General features: G+C 38.4%; 2 protein-coding genes across 2 annotated transcripts in view; both read right to left on the reverse strand.

The window, feature by feature from the left end:
- The window catches only part of LOC117517547 (forkhead box protein O1-A-like), a 63,828-nt gene extending 61,264 nt beyond the window's left edge, over positions 1-2,564 (reverse strand). Inside the window, exon 1 of the mRNA XM_034178602.1 lies at positions 1,654-2,564. Within this exon, the coding sequence (XP_034034493.1) occupies positions 1,654-2,145 (492 nt within the window). The 5' untranslated portion in view covers positions 2,146-2,564. The remainder of the gene's footprint in view (positions 1-1,653) is intronic.
- Positions 2,565-3,192: 628 nt separating this feature from the next.
- Positions 3,193-22,694, reverse strand: mrps31 (mitochondrial ribosomal protein S31). The gene is made up of 7 exons (XM_034178603.1): positions 22,433-22,694; positions 15,853-16,326; positions 14,675-14,824; positions 6,969-7,118; positions 5,496-5,566; positions 3,830-3,970; positions 3,193-3,756 (listed from the first exon to the last, which is right to left on the reverse strand). The coding sequence occupies exons 1-7, from the start codon at positions 22,540-22,542 to the stop codon at positions 3,521-3,523; spliced, it is 1,332 nt and encodes a 443-aa protein (XP_034034494.1). The 5' UTR covers positions 22,543-22,694; the 3' UTR covers positions 3,193-3,520.
- Positions 22,695-22,754: the final 60 nt, after the last annotated feature.

A 22,754-nucleotide genomic window follows, 5' to 3' on the forward strand; every position in this document is an offset into this window, starting at 1 on the left:
AAAAGCAATAAAGATACTTGATTGAAAGCCTCAGTCTTATCACACTTGTGCACCATATGAGAAATATAAATTTTTTTACTTTTGAAAATTTTAAAAATAATTGTCTGGTGTATCGGGTACTGAATGGGCTTGCACCACTGCCTCTTAATGAATTTATTTAAAAAAAGGAATAGTGAGACTAGTACTCGGTCCACAGGGCGGGATTTTTTTTTTTGTACAGTTTCGACAGTCCACATTTGCACAAAATATGCTTTCTATCAAGGGTTGTTCCAGTTGGAACGCTCTCCCAATTATAGTTAGAGAAAGCAACACATATGTTTTATTTAAGAGGGGACTTGGTCAGCAAAACTGTGAACATTAGTTGAGATTTTAGATGAAGAGGATATAGAGGAGTGTGTAATTTTTTTATGATCAGCACTTTAACATTTAGGCACTTTAGCAATAGTGTTGATTTTGTGTTATCTTGTTTGTATTGTCATGTTAATTAGTTTATTGTAGTGTTTATCTTGTAATGTGTTATGTTGTGTTGTATCGTATTATATTGTAATTCTTTGTATGCTGTTGATGTATGTTTTGTGTTGGTGGCATTTGGAAAATAGCCTTGAGCTAAATCTGGCATATTTACAGTACTTGTTTTCTGTTCATTAATATGCATTGTCCCATTCAAATAAATAAATAAATAACACTCATTAAAGCTGGAAAATTAATCACTGACTGAAAACACCAATTGAACATTGTACTATGCTGCATTGCATGAGTCCATTCTAAATTTTGTCAAAATTTTATGTGCCAACCTTGAGTTGTATAGAGTAGACCGTACAGGCCAAAATATGACTGTGCTAGCTGACCCTTTGACCTAATTTATATGCAAATCAGGTCATTGTTGAATGAAGCAACTGTTTTAATAAAATGGGTCACTGTGAAGAAAACAAAAAAGAACTGATTCAGTTGCTGAAACAGATGTTTCAGAATTCTCACAAACTCTGAAAACTTTAAAGGAAACAATCACTTGAAATGATTAAATGTCAAGAGAACAAAAAGTAATTGTTTCAGTTGCTGAAACCAATCTTTCACAAAGCTCAAGATACAAACTATTTCTTCAGAAAATAATTCACTCTCAAAACATGAATTGAAGCAACTGTTTCATAAAATAAATCACTGTCAGTGTCGCCAGTTACTTTGAAAAGTTACTTTATACAGTTATTTCATTAGCAGCTTTATAGTTACTTTATCTGCCGAATTTAACTAAATAAGGTAGCTAGTAATCTATCTTGGTTACTCTTAAGATTGAGTAATCAGCTGGGTACTCAATCTGAAAAATAAAACTACAGTCAGCAGCTGCTGACAACTTGTCCGCAGCTGCTACCGAAGTAACTTTTCAAAGTTACTGTGACAACACTGCTGTCAAGACAACAAAAACAACTGCTTCAGTTGCTGAAATATGTTTCAACGTGTTCAAAACACAAATACTTGAAACACCTAATAAAACAACTGCTTCTCAAAAATGAGTTATTGTTCCGAAACAAGAAGGTCAAGGCACACAGAGGCACCCCGTGGCTACGGCCCTGCTGCAGCCTGCATCTCTCATAGATTCAACTCATTAATATGAAACATTTAAAGACGAGAGGAGGCTGCGAGCTCAGACTTTTTTACCTTCCAGCCGGCAGAGCTGTTGCTGTCCCCTTTGTCCTTGAAGTAAGGGACACTTTTGACCATCCAGTCGTAGATCTGGGACAGGGTGAGCCGTTTGTCGCCTGAGCTGTTGATGGCTGTGGTGATCAGGTCGGCGTAGGACAGGTTCCCCCAGGCGTTCCTCCGGGACGAGCTGCTCTTCCTCTGGCCGCTCACACCTGCTACCTGCCGCTGAGGGTGGTGATGATGATGATACTGAGGGGTCGAATCCCGGCATTCGATGCTTTTGCACACTTGTTGCTCCGCACGGTCCTCCTCTAACAGGATGGCGGTGAACTCGGCGGGGGTCCCCGGCTCCTGCTGCAGGGAGGCAGCCGGGGAGGAGCTGATGGAGCTGCTGGGATCAGTCAGCTCCGGTCTGGGCAGCGGCCAGGTACAGGATCTGGGACGGGACAGGGGTTCAAAATCCGGGTCTGTTTGAACCACCTGTGTCTGTGACAGTGTCTCAGCCATAGCACGGAAAAAAGACCAACAACTTTCACATAAATATAACGTCGGATTTTTAATAATAAAAAAATACGCAAATTAATACAAAGCGTAAAGGTGAGCCGAGTAACACGGCAGTTAAAGTCGGAAATAAGTGAATGTTTCCTTCAAGTTCACCATTCTGCTCATCCAGCTGCAACTCTCGAGTCTGACGTTCTGTCAACACAACAGCAGTACAACAGAACAGCGTGCTGCCTTCAGGTACCGCACACAGGCTCCGATTTCTGGCTTCTCTCAATCAGTAAGTGTTCACTGTAGAAAAGTTTGAACATTTTTTTAAAGGACGATTCCTTAATTTGGTTCAGTGAACAGTCTTATTAACAACTCTCAGTAAATATTTATCAGTTGCTGACGCTGCGTTTGTGGACATTTTTCAGCGTCCAGATAATATGATACTCAAGTGTAATTTTAACGCAACGTCTTTTAGACGAAATAGCAATTTGAACTTAACGCATTATCAATATTTATTGTATGTTTATGTCAGTGTTTTACATATACCACTTAAAAATAAATTCCTAAAGTCAAGCCAGGTATTTGCATATTTCAGTCATGATTTTGCAGTGCTTGGCATTTGTTAGATATGACGATTTAAAACCTACTTTGTCATGCTTTAATTGGTGCACTGCGTAAGAGATGTTTTGTTAAATGAGGTTATTTAGATGCAATACCCTTTCTGAAATTGAGCAACTATTTCAGCAAATTAATATTTAAACAACGAAGTGATCAGTGCTGCCACCTAGTGTATCATAGAAGAAACCAAACAAAATTCTGCCATACTTTGTGTAGTTGGCATCAAACACGCTGAAGTTGGGAATATTTCATTTGATAAAGTACTATAACGTTCAAGTAAAGCTGAACCTAAATAAATAAATAGAAAATTCGAAGTTAAAAAAATGTTCTCTGGAAATGAGATTTTCCCCACAGCTGAGCTTTTTTTCCCCACATTTCTCAGACAGTAAAACCAGACTGAAATTGTGTAAAAAGAAAAATGTACAAATGTATAAGAAACATGAAGCCATCACATTGTTGTCTTTTATTTCACACAACCTCAGACACAGCTTGCATTGATGTGACAGGAACAAAAATTAGTAAAGACTATACAAGCAGTGGCATTAACATTATTACACATACTCGCTGCGTTTGAGTGGCAACAGTAATTCAGTCTTATCACCTTTTACAAACAGTAAATGCAGTGCAATGTCTGGAATGAAGGGTTTATATCACAACTCAAAAGTCCAAGTCAGGTTTTTTGGTGACCATCCTCGACTGTTAATGGTGATTTGGTGGAAAAGCCACACTGTTACAGCAGAGCTTGTTTTTAATTGTCTTAATTTGGATGCACTTAGTTAAATTCAGCCTCAGCCTCATTGATGATGTCATCTTTTTGTTTGAAATACTCTCTGAACCACAAAATGTGCTCCTTCTTCTGCTGGACAGTCAGATAGGGGTTTCTGGACAGACCGGCCACCACAAGCTCCATGAAGTGACGCACAGGACCCTGACTGGGAAACCCCTCCTCCAAGTGTTTCTCCAGGAAGACATGCTCATGGAATGGGACGGCGGCTTCCTCCTCAAGGCCTGGTGCCGATCAAACAAAAACTCTCAGTTTGTTCTTTTGCGCATTTCAAAAATAACAAGATTTGTCACTCACCGGCTTCGTTGTTGACTGGGTACTGCCACAGTTTTCCCTCTTTGGTCCACTGGATCATTTCCTCGAGCCTGTTACGGGGCTTTTGGTTGACCGACTGAGACAACTGATGAGCAAAGTCCAAGTCCCAAAGAGTTGGACACGCTGAAAATACAACAATATGGTTAGAAAGTCTGTGAAAATACACACAAAAGCTCCATCAAGGACATTTTGTTACTCCAATTACTGCAAATAAGCTAAGTGCGCAACGCATGTGCACATGCGTGGGTCAAATGGGGGCAAAAATTCCAACTACCAAACTCACACCGCTCCCACTGAATTTCGTATACAGTAGCATTAGTGGACTGTAAAAGTTAAGGCTTTTACAGGGATTGTTTCAAAGGCTTTAAGTCTTAAGCGACACATACAATAATGACAGGGGCGCATTGTGCTGTTTTCAAATGCTCAAACGGAATTTGTAGGCTTGAAAGTTGGTTGAAAACCGCCGATTGCAAGGTTCCGCCGAGTCCACACAAAGACGAAAGAAGAAATGTGGTTGTAAACCGTTCATTCTATCAATCAATCAACATTTATTTATAAAGCGCTTTACAGCACCGACTGGTGTCCAAAGTGCTTAACATTAAAAACACAAATTCACAAAAATAAAACACATATAGAATAAAATTTTAAAACAACACATAAAAAAGAACATAAAAATAACAGAACATGTCACCTCTCCACTAAGTGTTAAAAGCCAGTTTAAATAAATAAGTCTTTAACTCAGATTTAAATTTACACAATTTCCCCACAGAAAAGAAAGATCCAGACGGACGTACAAGATGGACTAAAATTGAAGTTTCTTGAACACATTTATTTTTGTCAATATCCTGAAACTGTGCCGAATAATATAATAATAATAATAATAATAATGTGGCTGATGACGCCATTTTTGTGCATCGGCTTATGACTGTAATGTCGCGCCATGAATGACGTGGCGCGTAATACTGTAATATTGACATGTTCGATAAACAAACTGCATGCATGCACATATCATTGTATGTCTGTCAACTTATCAAAACAAATGTGACACCAAAGAGGTTATATGTGAGACCCACCTTCCTTGTAATCATTACGAAGCCGGCGGAGTCGCGATTTCTCATCCCAGTTTAGCAAATATTCTGCAATAACCAGTTTCAGACTCTGGACTTTGTCTAACCATCCGTCAGTTGCCTTCAAGGGGTCAGAAATTTGTCTCCAATTATCAACAAGGACTGATCATTTTCGACAGCAGCACGCTCTTCCTCCTTTGTCGGCACCAACGGTAGTTTCTGTAACGATGCAGCACACGCAAGCGCAGCCAGCTCTTCTTTACATTTCTGTCCACTGCCGTACGTAGTCCTGGTTGTAACACGCAATCCTCGTAGCTTACAAAAACGCTTTAAATCGTCAACTTTCCGGCGGTTGAAATGATCCAAATCATAGCACTCCTCGCTGCTTTCCGTCGTCATAGCATGTGGTTTGGTAGCTGAAAAATTTAGCCTACCCACAATGCATCGCGTGGCCTGAGACGTGCACTTCACTTATTAATGGATATCAACATAACCAGACATATCAAAAGGGGAAGACATATGGAAACAGTGATTTATGATTTGTATTACACTGTTTAGGCAGGTTCTAGTTTATTTTTTACCTATTGCTGAATCAACTCCTTCATCAGTGACGGAAAAAATGTTGAGCCGTGTCCTGGAGAACAAATGCTTCCTGAAAGATAAAACCAAACACCACTTGAACCTCAGATTACAGCTATTGAAATTCAAATATTAAACAAGTTAAGGCATAACCAGCATGTTGCCTGTGGGGATCCACAGGCTCTAGATTGGGTAGTGTTTATAAAATACATAGCTGACATTTTTCTAGGGTGGTAATAAATTATGCAAAGTTTCTATAATGAGATAGAATGGTGTGTGGGCCCAGAATGTTTTTAGAACCTTAGACCTCAAAAGTTTTTAGAAGAAGAACTCAACCCCTTTTTTTCTGTTAACTACATAATTTTTAATGTTAACTTACTGTCTTTATGTATTTATAAATTGTTTAGGTTCTTGTGATCATATAAACACTATTATTATTTTATTTTTACTTCTATTTTGTCATTTGATTTTTAAATGAACCACAATGGAAATAGGGCCCAAGTGTTTCCTTTTCTTGTGTCATCCATGTATTTTTAACATATTTCCAATTATACATATTATGCACTTACATTGAACTTACTAAATAAAAGCACACACACACTCACGCTTTTAAAATAAAGATGTTTTAGCACTCCCTGCTGGAATGGCATGCAAGTCCAGAATGTAGTTAAGAACATTAACTAATATCCGTAGCTTCTCCAAAAATATTAGTCCTATCAACATTCCGTTTTGGCAGCATGCATCCTTGACTCAAAATACATAAGCATACCAAAGAACAAATGTCAGCTGTCTTCAGTTTCTCCATAATCAAAGTAACACACACATGCATGCACTCAGAGCTTTTTGTCTTTTCCACATTGTGCCGCAAGCAGGTGCTTCTAATTTTAGACAGACAGCGCTGAAGACATCAAACGCAATACACTTCTCACTTATGGTACCAGCAACAAAACAAAACTAACTAAACTGATTAAACCAATTGAACTACAAAAACACAATAAATCAATAACACTAATAACACTGTTAAACTAACATGAACCACAATAACATTTAAAACCCCAAAACCCCAAACTCCCATGATCCATCCCTGAGAACCATCCCTGGTTCTCAAGACCAGGCACCTAAGTGGCTCTGCTCTTTTTTTTTTAAATGTTTAGATATACTTTAGTATACACTGGTAGAGTTCTGCCTTAGAATAGCATGTGTAATAGAAGATATACCTTACTGAATTTTCATGATGCAATGCAGCACAACATCCATTGTTTACTGGTTAGCTAAAATGGCTAATTTCTCAAAAATTTTTATCCTATCAACTTTCTGTTTTCGTAGCGTTCAACCATGACCCAAAATACATAAGCATACCAAACAGCAAAAGTCAGCTCTCTCCAGTTTCTGTGTGATCGAATCCATACACATGCACGCACACACACACAGAGGCCACTTAGCTATTATAATATAGATAAAATAAAATGTCTTACTTTTTCGTCATAGCACCGAGTTGGGCAGTGCCTCCACCGGTACGTTTGTATCCATGCCCATCATCATCAAACTGGATCTGATTCATTGCAGTATTCATCGTCTTCATAAAAGCCGCTTTCTTGACAACTTTCATGTCAGCGATGATGACTCTAAGAACAGGATGTTACACATTACCTGTTGGACCTAAATGAGCTCATTGTTTATCCAGGAACAGAATACAGAAATATTTGTTAGTAAAATATAATGGCACAGATTTGAAAACTGTATTCCAGCACACATTTGAAAATTGCTTTATAAAGACACCCAAGTACCACATTAGCCAGAATACAAGACTGGATTTTTTTCTTCTTTCTTAGAAATGCATGTAGAAAAGAAGGGTTGGAATACAATCAGACTAGATTTTTATATCCACAACAGCAGATTGCACCAAATACACATGAAACTAGAAGCACTCGGAGAGTGCAAACCTCCGCCAAGGCCATGGGGTCACTGACGCCATAACATCTACACGCCGGGAATCATTGAACCTAAAAAAGTCTAACAATGTAAAAAAGTTTCATCTGCTGTGACTGGATAGCATGTATCCTTAGCACTTGGCATCACAGTTTATTGCAACTTGCACCTTTTCCAGAAGCTACTGTCATCTGAGCACTGATAATTGATATTGCATGTGCTTATAGACAAAAACAAATAAGAGACAAAATTCAATTTATTATTAAACTAAACTGCAAATATATGATTTTTTTTTAACATTTATGAAACACTTCTCTAAATAAATAACAGTAAATTCTGAAATAGAAGTATTTTTTTAAGTGTTGCATGTGCTACACAAGGCCATAGGGTCACTGATCCTAAAGAGATTCCCTCCTTGGCACAGTGATCTATTCAACAATTCAGTGTTACAACCAAAACTATGTTTCTGTGTAGGCTCTCAGTTGTCCAGGTCGTTTCCATAGTAGAGAAGCTTGAATCTTCGACTGGACTGGGTTGCTTGACGTGAGGACGTTTCGCTTCAAATCAATCAATCAATCAACTTTTTTCTTGTATAGCGCCAAATCACAACAAACAGTTGCCCCAAGGCGCTCCACATTGCAAGGCAAGGCCATACAATAATTATGAAACACAGTCTACGTCTAAAGCAACATAACCAAGGGATGGTCCAGGGTCACCCGATCCAGCCCTAACTATAAGCCTTAGCGAAAAGGAAAGTTTTAAGCCTAATCTTACAAGTAGAGAGGGTATCTGTCTCCCTGATCTGAATTGGGAGCTGGTTCCACAGGAGAGGAGCCTGAAAGCTGAAGGCTCTGCCTCCCATTCTACTCTTACAAACCCTAGGAACTACAAGTAAGCCCGCAGTCTGAGAGCGAAGCGCTCTAATGGGGTAATATGGTACTACGAGGTCCCTAAGATAAGATGGGACCTGATTATTCAAAACCTTATAAGTAAGAAGAAGAATTTTAAATTCTATTCTAGCATTAACAGGAAGCCAATGAAGGGAGGCCAACACGGGTGAGATATGCTCTCTCCTGCTAGTCCCCGTCAGTACTCTAGCTGCAGCATTCTGAACCAACTGAAGGCTTTTTAGGGAACTTTTAGGACAACCTGATAATAATGAATTACAATAGTCCAGCCTAGAGGAAATAAATGCATGAATTAGTTTTTCAGCATCACTCTGAGACAAGACCTTTCTGATTTTAGAGATATTGCGTAAATGCAAAAAGGCAGTCCTACATATTTGTTTAATATGCGCTTTGAATGACATATCCTGATCAAAAATAACTCCAAGATTTCTCACAGTATTACTAGAGATCAGGGAAATGCCATCCAGAGTAACGATCTGGTTAGACACCATGCTTCTAAGATTTGTGGGGCCAAGTACAATAACTTCAGTTTTATCTGAGTTTAAAAGCAGGAAATTAGAGGTCATCCATGTCTTTATGTCTGTAAGACAATCCTGCAGTTTAGCTAATTGGTGCGTATCCTCTGGCTTCATGGATAGATAAAGCTGGGTATCATCTGCGTAACAATGAAAATTTAAGCAATACCGTCTAATAATACTGCCCAAGGGAAGCATGTATAAAGTGAATAAAATTGGTCCTAGCACAGAACCTTGTGGAACTCCATAATTAACTTTAGTCTGTGAAGAAGATTCCCCATTTACATGAACAAACTGTAATCTATTAGACAAATATGATTCAAACCACCGCAGCGCAATGCCTGTAATACCTATGACATGCTCTAATCTCTGTAATAAAATTTTATGGTCAACAGTATCAAAAGCAGCACTGAGGTCCAACAGAACAAGCACAGAGATAAGTCCACTGTCCGAAGCCATAAGAAGATCATTTGTAACCTTCACTAATGCTGTTTCTGTACTATGATGAATTCTAAAACCTGACTGAAACTCTTCAAATAGACCATTCCTCTGCAGGTGATCAGTTAGCTGTTTTACAACTACCCTCTCAAGAATCTTTGAGAGAAAAGGAAGGTTGGAGATTGGCCTATAATTAGCTAAGATAGCTGGGTCAAGTGATGGCTTTTTAAGTAATGGTTTAATTACTGCCACCTTAAAGGCCTGTGGTACATAACCAACTAACAAAGATAGATTGATCATATTTAAGATTGAAGCATTAAATAATGGTAGGACTTCCTTGAGCAGCCTGGCAGGAATGTGGTCTAATAAGCATGTTGATGGTTTGGATGAAGTAACTAATGAAAATAACTCAGACAGAACAATCGGAGAGAAAGAGTCTAACCAAATACCGGCATCACTGAAAGCAGCCAAAGATAACGATACATCTTTGGGATGGTTATGAGTAATTTTTTCTCTAATAGTCAAAATTTTGTTAGCAAAGAAAGTCATGAAGTCATTACTAGTTAAAGTTAATGGAATACTCAGCTCAATAGAGCTCTGACTCTTTGTCAGCCTGGCTACAGTGCTGAAAAGAAACCTGGGGTTGTTCTTATTTTCTTCAATTAGTGATGAGTAGAAAGATGTCCTAGCTTCACGAAGGGCTTTCTTATAGAGCAACAAACTCTTTTTCCAGGCTAAGTGAAGATCTTCTAAATTAGTGAGACGCCATTTCCTCTCCAACTTACGGGTTATCAGCTTTAAGCTACGAGTTTGTGAGTTATACCACAGAGTCAGACACTTCTGATTTAAAGCTCTCTTTTTCAGAGGAGCTACAGCATCCAAAGTTGTCTTCAATGAGGATGTAAAACTATTGACAAGATACTCTAACTCCCTTACAGAGTTTAGGTAGCTACTCTGCTCTGTGTTGGTATATGACATTAGAGAACATAAAGAAGGAATCATATCCTTAAACCTAGTTACAGCGCTTTCTGAAAGACTTCTAGTGTAATGAAACTTATTCCCCACTGCAGGGTAGTCCATCAGGGTAAATGTAAATGTTATTAAAAAATGATCAGACAAAAGGGAGTTTTCAGGGAATACTGTTAAGTCTTCTATTTCCATACCATAAGTCAGAACAAGATCTAAAATATGATTAAAGTGGTGGGTGGACTCATTTACTTTTTGAGCAAAGCCGATAGAGTCTAATAATAGATTAAATGCAGTGTTGAGGCTCACACAGTCACAATCACAGAGGCTTCCTCAGCTAAAATTTTAGCTAAAATTTTTCCTCAGCTGAAGCTTCTGTGATTTGAAGCGAAACGTCCTCACGTCAAGCAACCCAGTCCAGTCGAAGATTCAAGCTTCTCTACTAACCAAAACTATGATACATACACTTTTCTTTCCTTTATATTTGACATCCTTGACCATGAAAACATACCACTAGAACTTGGAATCACTTTTATGTCTTTATTAGTTCAAAAGTTATTGTATAAAAATGATTTTTCGGTAATGGCGGTTTTCTTCTGGATCTAGCTCCATAATATTTGAAGCTACATCAAATGTGACGACACCTTAGCTGAATCAGTACAGATTCAGCTACAATTTGGTGTTAGTTGTGCATCTCATTTGTCACCTCACACTGACACATTTTCTATTTTCCCTATATTTTTTGCATATTCTGGATCACCAGATCTGGAATCTGGATCCGATCATCACCAAACTTTGTTGTTTGATAGAACATTTGACTATGTTACACCCTAATTTTTTTCAAGCCTTTCTGCCTTGTTTTTGTGGAGTTAGAAACTAGAATGTCAAAATTCCCCCTATCCCGCAATGGTGAAGAATCCTTTAAAAAATTCCCGGATCGTGATCCGGATCACCACTAAAATTTAATCACTTGTTTCTCTTGTCATTTCCAACCACTCCACAAAATTTTATCAAAATCCGTTCAAAACGTTTTGAGTTATCCTGCTGACAAACAGACAGACAAACAAACAAACAAACTCGACCGAAAACATAACCTCCTTGGCGGAGGTAACAAGCATGCTGGTTGTCTGAATTCTGTGCCTCTTAAGGAGGAGACACACCAAGGAGACTCCAATCAGCCCCAAGCTTGCAGCCATCCAGCCACTATGGGCACAAAAATCTGCATTTGAACACACTGGAAAGATGACAGCAGATGACTACCTAACATGTATGCTCTACGCCACGAGGTGGCGCTTGTCTGTGTATGTCATTCAAATAGGGAACAAGTAAACTGTGGCGTTATCTCCTAATCTACACACAACTGAAACTTATTTTTGCTGCTCAAGTTAAGGTTATTTACAGTGTTCTTCAGAGTATACTGTAAGTCGCAGCTGTTTAAAAATGCACCTGAAACAGGAAAACCCCATGTATAAGTCACACCTTTTTTCTGTATTATCAGCACTTTAATTTGGGACTTTTGTGCACTGTTGTAGAGTACTTTTATTTTTGCAATTTATTCTTTTATTATTACAGTTTATTTGGTTTAGTGAGTTGATCCCTGGGAAAGTTCTATATAAACAAACAGTCATTATAAATATTATTTGCCATATATAAGTCACACCAGAGTTTTATACATTGACAATTTGGCCAGCATATGCCGCCAGCCCCATTTCCACCGAGCGGTCCAGGTCAGAATGGTATGGGTCGGAACTATTAAATCTGGCTTGGCTTGCGTTTCCACCACCAGCAGGACCGTTTTGTTTGGCAGGTGGAGCATGAAGATGTTGACAAGCTCGTCGACTGCACATACACTGTCCTGCAACCTTTCCCCTTCACACAGAGGTCAAAGAGTAATTAACATTGATTTTTATTTTATTTTCACCATGGTGGATCATGGGATTTATTTTCATCGTGTGCAGAATGCTGAAGAGTCGAATGATGCCTGTGGTAAACGCTGCCGTGAATGAATGAGGCACTGTGACTCTTTCAACTTTGAAAATAAGCCAATTTTCTTGTTGTGACACAAAGCGCCAGCGTCCTCTGGTTCAGGATGAGAAACGCACAGGGAGCAGACAAACATAGAGGGACTTCTTTTAAACTGCTACATTTCTTCAGCCACAACATGGATTAAAGTATTTTCAGAGGTCGTTTTCCAAAATCAGGACGCTTCATGTGGATAAGTTTTCATCAGGCTGTGATGATGAATCCGACTGAAGTGGACAGATAAGAAAGATTAAGACTTTATATTTACTCCGTTTGTGAATGTTTCAAATATTAAAACCAGTCTGTTCAGTCTGTCCAATTTCCCTGAGGGAGTCTTCCCAAGGGATCAATAAAGTTCTATATAATCTAATCTACTGACAACTGCAGCTTTCAGCCAGTCAATGAACAGCATTAATGATGTATTTCGACTTATGAGTAAATTACAAGAAATGTGTGTCAATAAACGCATAACTACAACTTATATCCCACATGCGCAGTACGTATGACTCATACGCTGGCATGTTAAAATTTTAAGTATGCCAAGATTTTTCGAGATGCTTAGCGTATTAGGTTGTATATCAGCATGCTTCAAAGTGCTCTTAACTTATACAACTTACCCATTAACATATTAGACATCATCAAGGTGTGACAGGGGTAGGGATGGGTATCGAGAACCGGTTCCTTTCGGGTATCGTTAAATGATCCACCGACATCAATAACCTTTTTACTTAACGATTCCCTTATCTGTCCTTCAGGGTGGCTGTTGTTTTTGTGGGTGTTTGTCAGGAAAATGATCATTTCTCTACATTGATTACAGACCCTGCAGTGGGTCTGTAATAAACTTTTCTGCAGCACGGCTTTGCTTTGAACCTTGAACCAATCGAAGCAGTGATTCGCAGATCGAAGCAATGCTTCGTTCATTGCTTCGTGGATTGTTTTTTTTTTCGCTTTCCCCCGCTAAAACCCTAAAGAGCATATGGCTGTGAGTATTATTTACCTTTTTTATGTTAAACCGACCTGTTATGGTCTTCTGAAACAGTTGATAGATGTATTTTATAACTTCAAAAGGGGACCGATGCTAACACATTAGCGTGTCTATGGCATTTTCAATGTTAGCATTAAGCAGTTGCAGCTGTCAAGCGTTTGTTGTTGTAAGAGTCAAATTTATTACAAATTGTAATATTTTTTAAATGTTTTTTTGCTTATATATTAATAATAATAGCAAACACAACAATAATAGTAATAATAACTAATCTAATGATTATATACAATTTTAGAGAAAGAGACAAAAAGAACATGAATAAAAACAACAGAAAATATAAAACCAACTAACAATGAACATACATAAATAAATACATACATACATAAAGAAATAAGTGTTTTCTGTGAACACCGAGTGACTCTTACACCTCCACTTCATCCCTGTTTTATTTAAGTTTAATGACAGTTTGTTTCGGTCAAACCATATTTTCAATGTGTTAATTTCTTCAGTGATTTCCTCCAGAACTATCTGCCAAACTAGAAAACTGCTGCATCCTAGTAAGAGCAGAATAATACTGGAATGAATTTGAATAAGGAAAGTTGGGTTTTTTTCTCACCTAAATGGATGCTGCACTCACTGCAGTTTATTGTCTGGAATAGTCCCAGATTGCATTTCAGAGCTTCTAGAATTCAAACATTTTCGTGCAGGTGGTGTTGGGGGGTAATTTTGGGATTTAGCTTTTTTTTTTTGTTTGTTTTTCACCACTTTCATCCCTGAATATGTGAAATCGTGAGTCACTTTTGTGCAGATTAAAGTTGCTAACTGGGACTCCTGTCTTGTCGCGAGAAAGAAACGAGAATCGTCCTCCGTTCTGTTCACACAGCTCCAAACGCTGCGTGGCTCTCTGCCGAGTCAAGTTAGAACGGTAGAATCCATTCGGAATTAATAACTTCAAAGCGAAACACCATTTTGTTTATTTTTATTTATGTCCAGAGATCAAGGATACAGTGACCAATTTCATATTTATTTACTTTAAGACTCAATGAAATACATAGAAAACCTGTAAAGCCTACTTTTAGTACAAAATTCACAAGAGGTATCGATAAGGGAATCGGATCGATAATGGCATTGATATCGATAAAATCTTATCAATACCCATCACTAGACAGGGGTATAAAACCTGTACCCACATTGATTGGGTTTGGTATGATCAATAACGCGACAAATACATGCAGATCCACCTTGGATTTGCTGTGGCAACCCCGAGTGCAAACAAGGGAGCAGCCGAAGGGACTTACAATAACGCAACAAATACGCCAGTTTAGAATGAAAATTAATGCATCCCAATTTTACTAAGTAACACTGAGATTTACTATTGCCATTAAAAACAATATTGAAAGTGACACTGAGTTAAGACTTACCCTAGGTCCATCTGTGCTTTCCTCTGAGCCTCGGTGAGATCCTTCTGTTTCCGTAGCTGCCTAAGCAGCTCAGACTGGGCTTGGCTGTGGTTTGGTAAAGTGGAGGCTGCAGCAGAAGCAGCTGAAACTAGTTCATGATCCAGTGTCTTACTAAAAAACACATTATTAAAAACACTGCAATCAGTGAATGAAAGTAGACGTACAGGCTTTAGACAGCTAGTCCGGATTAGTGCTGGACTGAAATAAGCATCACACATTTGATAAGTGAAACAACAATGCAGTCATGATCACGTTTGGTTCTTTACATGGCTGATAAACAGATGTCAGCCACTGTTAAAATGATAAAGTAGTGGATGCCACACAACTCTATTTTACAGATGAAATCAGTTCTCTTCCCTAAAAAAAATGTTTAAAACACGTATGTTTCAAAGGATTCAAAATGTTTCAAAACACTGTTTCAAGTTCGCCATCACGTGATGAAACAGCTTGCCTCAAACAGGCTGGCTTATAAAGTGCAGACCTGGCAACCCGTCCAAGAACAAAAGCAAGCAGCTGCACCCTCAGCCAGAACTGCAACAAACATCTTCTGCTTCCAATTTTTAGCCCAATGGAGCACGATCAAACAAGTTTCAAACTGTACTCATTAGGAATACCACGTTTAAAGATGTTCGAACATGACTGAAGCTGTTAAGACTATGAACACTGGAGGTTACCATGCAATAGTGATGATTTTGCAAACCGGGATGAAACTTTTGAAGTCTGAAAATTTGAGCCTGATTTCAAAAATGCAGATGATGGCCGTAACTACTATGTACACCAAGTTTGTTCAAGACAAAGACGGATCAAGAAGTTACTATGATGCTTCAAAATGTGCCCAGATTTGCTATTCAGGATTAAACAGGAAGGAACGGTGCTCTGTGGAATAGAAGGGATGTCATCACAAAACAAAGTTTGGATTGATCTGGTGCATTAAAGCTCAGCACAAACTATGGTGTTCAGTTCATCCTTGTTTGAGCACTTTTTATTTTGCCGAGTTACAAAATGACACATTTATTGCTTTTGAATTATCAACACAAGCTGGCTGAGATGAACAAACTCAACTCCATTTTTGCTGCCTAAGCCATAAGGCATTACCAGTGCATGTAAAAAAGAAAAAAGTGTTTTTATTCTTCACTTACCTCTGGGCTGATGCCTCCACTTTAGCCTTCTGTAACTTGCTGGTGATGCTTCCCTTATCTGGTGATTTTTGATTGGGGGCAGACTCAAAAAATAAAGTTTTCTGCAAACTTTTACCACGCTTCTTACTAGTAACATCCACCTTCATGGTTCTAAGAAGCTCTACCAAACTGTTCTTACTCCCATCTGTTTCAGTCATCACCCATTTTCCCTTTTCCACATCTTTCTCAACATCATTCTGCTGTGTGACACTTTCATCTGCTGCCTTGACCTCCACTGACTCCTCTCTTTGTTTGTCCATCCCAATGAGCTTGTTGCCATAATCACTTTTCTGCTCAACAACAGAGGACGTTTCTGTGGACTCAGGCTCTTTTGTTGCATTCGATGTCACATCTTCCTGAAAGGGAACACTGTTGTCTAACTTGCAGAGCCTTGCTGAACGTGTGCTGAAGGTTCTGACACTTCCATTTGCAGCCCTGTGAAAAGAGCAAAATGGAGTTCATGATCATATCAATGTGATTTTTTTTTTATGAATGAATGAATGAATGAATGAATGAAAACTGTTTATTTCGAACATTTGATACAACAACAATTACAAGATAGATCAGTAAAGACAACAACAAAAAAGTTCCTACTGTGTACCCAACATGTCCGAAAAGGGGTAGGGTGAAGCATCAGCTTATTTATCCCTACCCCTTCTTCCCCACAACCAGTAATACCCTTTGCCACATATACACATAGATTCCTACACACCTAAACCGATATATATATATATATATATACACACACACATATATATACATACATACACATATACGTATATACATATATATACACAAACATAAATATACACCTACACATACCTACTTACATACAAAATACTATATATTTACAAGCCGAAGCAAAAAACAAACACCCTAACCCTCATTACCCTTCCTCCTCCCTATACCTAGAAAAAAACATATTTTTGTACCGCTGTTTGAACTGGTTCATGCTTGGACATTGCTTGAGCCCCACTCCCAATCTGTTCCACATCCTCACCCCACAGACAGAAATACAGAAACCTTTTAATGTTGTTCGTGCCCACTGATGCTTTAAATTAAATTTCCCCCTCAGACTGTAATCCCCTGATCTGTTAAAAAACATATTTTTAATATTTGCTGGAAGTAAATTGTTTATTGCTTTATACACAATTTGTACTGTTTGAAAATGAACCAAGTCTGTGAATTTTAAGAATTTGGATTGTAAAAATAGTGGATTTGTATGATCTCTATAGCCAGTATTATGAATAATTCTTATAGCTCTTTTCTGCATTACTGATAGTGATTGTGTTGTACCTTTTATAAGTATTACCCCATACCTCTGCACAGTACTGTAAATATGGTAAAACCAGTGAGCAGTAAAGAATGCGGAGTGAGTTGTGGTCCAGAATATGTTTCGCTTTGTTTAGAACTGAAATGCTTCTTGACAGTTTACTTTGTATATGTTTTATATGAGTCTTCCAGTTTATCTTATCATCTATTATCACCCCCAGAAACTTATTTTCATGTACCCTTTCAATATCTACCCCCTCGACTTGTAACTGAACCTGTATGTCTGTATTACAATAGCCAAATAACATGTATTTTGTTTTACTTAAGTTTAATGATAATTTGTTTCTGTCAAACCATATTTTCAATTTTCCCATTTCTATACTGATCCTCCTCAGTAACTCCTGCAAATCCCCCCCTGAACAAAAAATGCTTCTGTCATCTGCAAATAATACTAATTTTAATATTTTGGAAACATTGACAATATCATTTATATAAATTAGAAAGTTTTGGACCCAATACTGACCCCTGTGGGACGCCACAAGCATTGTCCAAGCATGATGATGTATATTCCCCCAACTTCACAAACTGTTTTCTGTTACTTAAGTAGCTTCTCACCCAGTGCAACACCAACCCCCTAATCCCATACTGTTCAAGTTTATTGATTAATATGTCATGATTGATTGTATCAAAAGCCTTTTTAAGGTCTATAAATATTCCAACTGAATGTAATTTGTGGTCTATGGCGTTTGTAATCTCCTCAACTGATTCTATTAATGCAAGTGATGTTGAACTATGTGCTCTGAATCCATATTGACTATCAGTAAGTAATTTATGTTTATTTATGAATTTGTCTAATCTATTATTGAATAACTTTTCTAATAATTTGGAAAATTGTGGAAGCAAAGAAACAGGTCTATAATTTGTGAAGTGGTGTCTATCCCCAGTCTCATACAGCGGCACAACCTTAGCTATTTTCATTTGATTGGGAAATTTACCGGTTGAAATGATAAGTTACAGATGTATGTTAATGGTTCTACAATCCATTCAATGACCTGTTTTACCACCACCATATCAATTTCATTTAAATCGGTAGATGTTTTATATTTACAATTATTCACAATGTCTATAATTTCTTTTCCATCCACTGCTGTGAGGAACATTGAACAGGGATTTCTTTCTATGAGATTATTATCCCAATCCTCAGGTTGGGAATCGGGAATTTTTTCTGCCAAGCTTGGTCCAATATTTACAAAAAAATTATTAAAACCGTTGACTACCTCATCCTTATTTTCCTTCTTGACATTATTATCAATGAAATACTGAGGGTAACTCTGTTTTTTATTACCATTTTTGATAATGCTATTTAATATATCCCATATTCCTTTAATATTGTTTTTGTTATTATATAATATGTTACTATAATATTCCTTCCTACATACCCGTATAATATTAGTTAATCTATTTTTGTATTTCTTATATCTATTTTCTGCCTCTTTAGTCTTTAGTTTTATGAATTCTCTATACAGTGTATTTTTCTTATTACATGCATTTCGTAACCCTTTCGTCATCCATGGTCGAGCTTGGATTTTTTGTTTTCTGTAGTCTTGTTTAATTGCACAATTTTTATCATATAATGATGTAAATATTTGTAAAAAAGTTTCATATGCACTATCAACATCACTTTCACTGTATACCTTTTCCCAGTTTTGCTCCTGTAAATCCTTCTTTAGTGTGTTTATGTTTTCCTCTGTCCGCACTCGCCTGTATTTTATTTTCTCCTCTGGCTGATTCCGCCGATGGTTTCTATTATAAACGATGAAAACTGGTAGATGATCACTAATGTCATTGATTAATAATCCACTCACAGTGTTATTCTCAATATCATTGCTGAATATATTATCAATTAAGGTAGCACTATGGGATGTAATTCTGCTTGGCCTGGTGATTTTTGGATATAAACTCATACTGTACATTATACTGATAAATTCATCTGTTATTTTATGCTTATTTGGATTGAGCAGATCAATATTTAAGTCACCACAAATGAACACAGTTTTTTGATTAGTTTTTGAGAACATTTTTCCCATACAGTCAGTGAATGTTTCAATACAAGATCCTGGTGCTCTATATATACTTGCTTTTTTCTTCACATATTTCAATAGTTATACATTCTAATAAGTTATCAATCACAGTTGTCATATTGTCTACTGTTTTATAATCCATGTTCTTATCCACATACACAGCCACTCCTCCTCCACTCTTATTCTTTCTGTTTAGCCTTGTGAAACACCTTGGGGTGACTTATGTTGTAATTTGGGGCTACATAATTAAAATAAATTGAATCAAATCTGCAACCATTGTTTTACATCAGTTATGAAGTACATATGAATTTGGAAATGTATTTTTATTGGGCACAGATGCTGCAGAAACAAGTCTACAACTCCAAATCAGAAAACACTGGGACGATATGGAAAATGCCAATAAATACAATGCAGTCAGCAATCTATACACTTACTTTCACTTCTATTTCACTGCAGATAGTATGAACCAAAGCAATCTCGTGTTTTGTGTGATCAACTTTGTTTCATTTTCTAATATACATCCATTTGTGTATTTAAGGATTGCAACAAATTAAAAAAGTTGGGAAGTGGTACAGTTTATTCTAAACATAAGGTCTAAAAGATCACTTTTACAGCCAGTTTTTTTGAGACAAGTCAGATGGATACGTGGACATTTCTAAGTCAATGAATACTATACTGTTTGTATTTCTTAATGACTGATGTAAATGAAGTCCAAAACATATTCTGTATGTCTTTGAACTTAGCAGCACTGACAATATTGACAATAAAGATCTTCTGATTATGATTCAACAGATTAATCTCCCCTTTCCAGAAGTGATAACCTTCCCACCCCCAAAAAACTGAGGTAAATGCTGACACAAATGGTAATTTAACCTAACTGAAAACTCACAGTTTAAGAGTTCATTCATGATTAACAAGGCAGTACAAAACATACTTTCAAGACACCCCTACCCAGCCACATCCGAGGTCATACAAGCCAATAATATCGGCTGAGAACAACACCTGGTCTGTTGGAAATGGTGTTATTATGTACTTTCCCCAGGAGAGGTGACACTTGATTACAGCAGGGCCCCATCACCCCTTGGTCACATTAGCTACAAGAGATGGAGGAAAAGCGGCCAGCTGCCATGAATTTTCAATGAGAGTGGGCATTTTACAGCAACAGGAGACAAGGTAGGCAAGGCCACAATAGGTACACTTGTTGGTTGTTGTTATACACACACACACACACACACACACACACACACACACACACACACACACACACACACACACACACACACACACACACACACACACACACACACACACACACACACACACACACACACACACACATCTTCAACCGCTTATCTAAGACTGGGTCGCAGGGGACTGGATCCTATCCCAGCAGTCATAGGGCGTGAGGCAGGGTACACCCTGGACAGGACGCCAGTCTGTCGCAGAGCCACATATATACAAACACATTCACACCCAGACAATTTAAAGTTTCCAATTCACCTAACGTGCATGTCTTTGGATGTGGGAGGAAGCCAGAGCACCTGGAGAGAACCCACGCAAACACAGGGAGAACATATAAACTCCATACAGAAAGGCCACATGTGGGAATCAACCCCATGACCTTCTCGCTGTGAGGGAAGCCACCGTGCTGCCCACTGATGTTATAGTTATTTATAATGTTATATATATAGTTATTATAATGAAATTCCTAAATTGTAAAACATCAAGCCTCACAAGTCTTTGTCCCCAGAGAATTTCTAGTTCTGTCAGACAAGAGAATAACAGAACGTCAAACCACCCACCCACACACAATAACGAAATGCTTGAAATCACTGCCATTTTTATAAATCGGCAGTTATACTGGTATTATAATTTTCTACTCCCTAATATCGGCTCCCAAAAAAATCTGCATTGGTTGGTTCTGCATTAAGGCAAACATTTTGTCAAGACTCAAATTCAATGACCTTTCAAGGAAATGTTTAATACTTCATATCAGTAAAATTTAAAAAAATATAAAAGGACAACATAAACATAATGTTGTCCTTCGACTGGTCCCTTCTTTGCACTCGGGATCACCACAGCAAATCCGAGGTGGATCTGCTTGTTGAATTGGCACGTTTTACGCTGGATCCTCTTCCTGACGCACGGAGAAATGTGGCAGGGGTGAGGTTTGAACCGGGAACCTTCTGCACTGAAACCAAGCACACTACCCACTTGGGAACCACCCCTGCAATATAACATAATGGTAAAGTCTAAAATATAAAAAGTGGATACATTCAGTGAGAATACATACATCTTCAACCGCTTATCCGGGATCAGGTCGCAGGGACAACTGATTCAGCAGGGGACCGCAAACCTCCCTTTCCCTGGACACATTAACCACCTCTGACTGGGAGATACAGAGGTGCTTCCAGGACAGAGTGGAGATATAATCTCTCCACCTAGTCCTGGGTCTTCTCCGGGGTCTCCTCCCAGCTGGATGCGCATGGAACACCTCCCTAAGGAGGTGCTCAGGGGGCATCCATACCGGATGCCCGAACCACCTCAGCTGGCTCCTCTCAACATGAAGGAACAACGGCTCTACTCCGAGTGCCTCACAAATGACAGAGCTTCTCACCCTATCTCTAAGGGAAATACGATCCACCCTCCTGAGGAAACCCATTTCAGCTGCTTGTACCCGCGATCTAGTTCTTTCGGACATGACCCAACCCTCATGGCCACAGAGGGACGAAGACTGACCAGTAGATTGAGAGCTTCGCCTTTTGGCTCAGCTCCCTTGTCCCCTCACCTGTGAATCTCAAGGTACTTGAACTCCTTCACTTGGGGCAAGACCTCATTCCCTGCCCGGAGTAGGCAATCCATTGGTTTCCTGCTGAGAACCATGGTGTCAGATTTAGAGGTGCTGATCCTCATCCCAGCTGCTTCACAGCTGGCTGGGAACCGATCCAGTGATGACTGGTCCTAGTATGTGTTCAATCATTCTCACTCACTGAACCCCATCAACTACTCTCCTTGATAGGGGTACAGTGAAAATGACTGAACAAATCATAATTTTTTTTACACTTTTAAAAATATATACATTGTGACTGGTCCCCTGAATAGTACTTCTGTACTACCTTAACAATTATGAAACTCATGAATGACCCTAAGGAAACAGTAAAACAGCGCCATATTGTGTTTAGTCTTACCTGATAATGACGGTGGCTGTATCACAGCCGCCTGACAACACACACAACTCATACAAACCGTGTGAAAAACTTCGAGCTGTGAACACAGTCCGCAAAAACCATTTGTACATGACTCTTTCTTGTGTCCTTCCACGTTTTTCTACACGACCACTGTGTTGCAACAACGTAAAATGTCCCTCGTACCCTCCAGGAGTCACTAGTTCCGCAGTAGCGTATTGGAGTTATAATAGAAAATTACTAATGCGGTTTTCTTGCCAATATATTATTTATTCTATTTTTTAAAAAGGAAAAAATTCTGATGAATATAAAATTCTACGGTACT

Source organism: Thalassophryne amazonica, chromosome 9, assembly GCF_902500255.1.
Source record: "Thalassophryne amazonica chromosome 9, fThaAma1.1, whole genome shotgun sequence".
Taxonomy (NCBI): Eukaryota; Metazoa; Chordata; class Actinopteri; order Batrachoidiformes; family Batrachoididae; genus Thalassophryne; species Thalassophryne amazonica.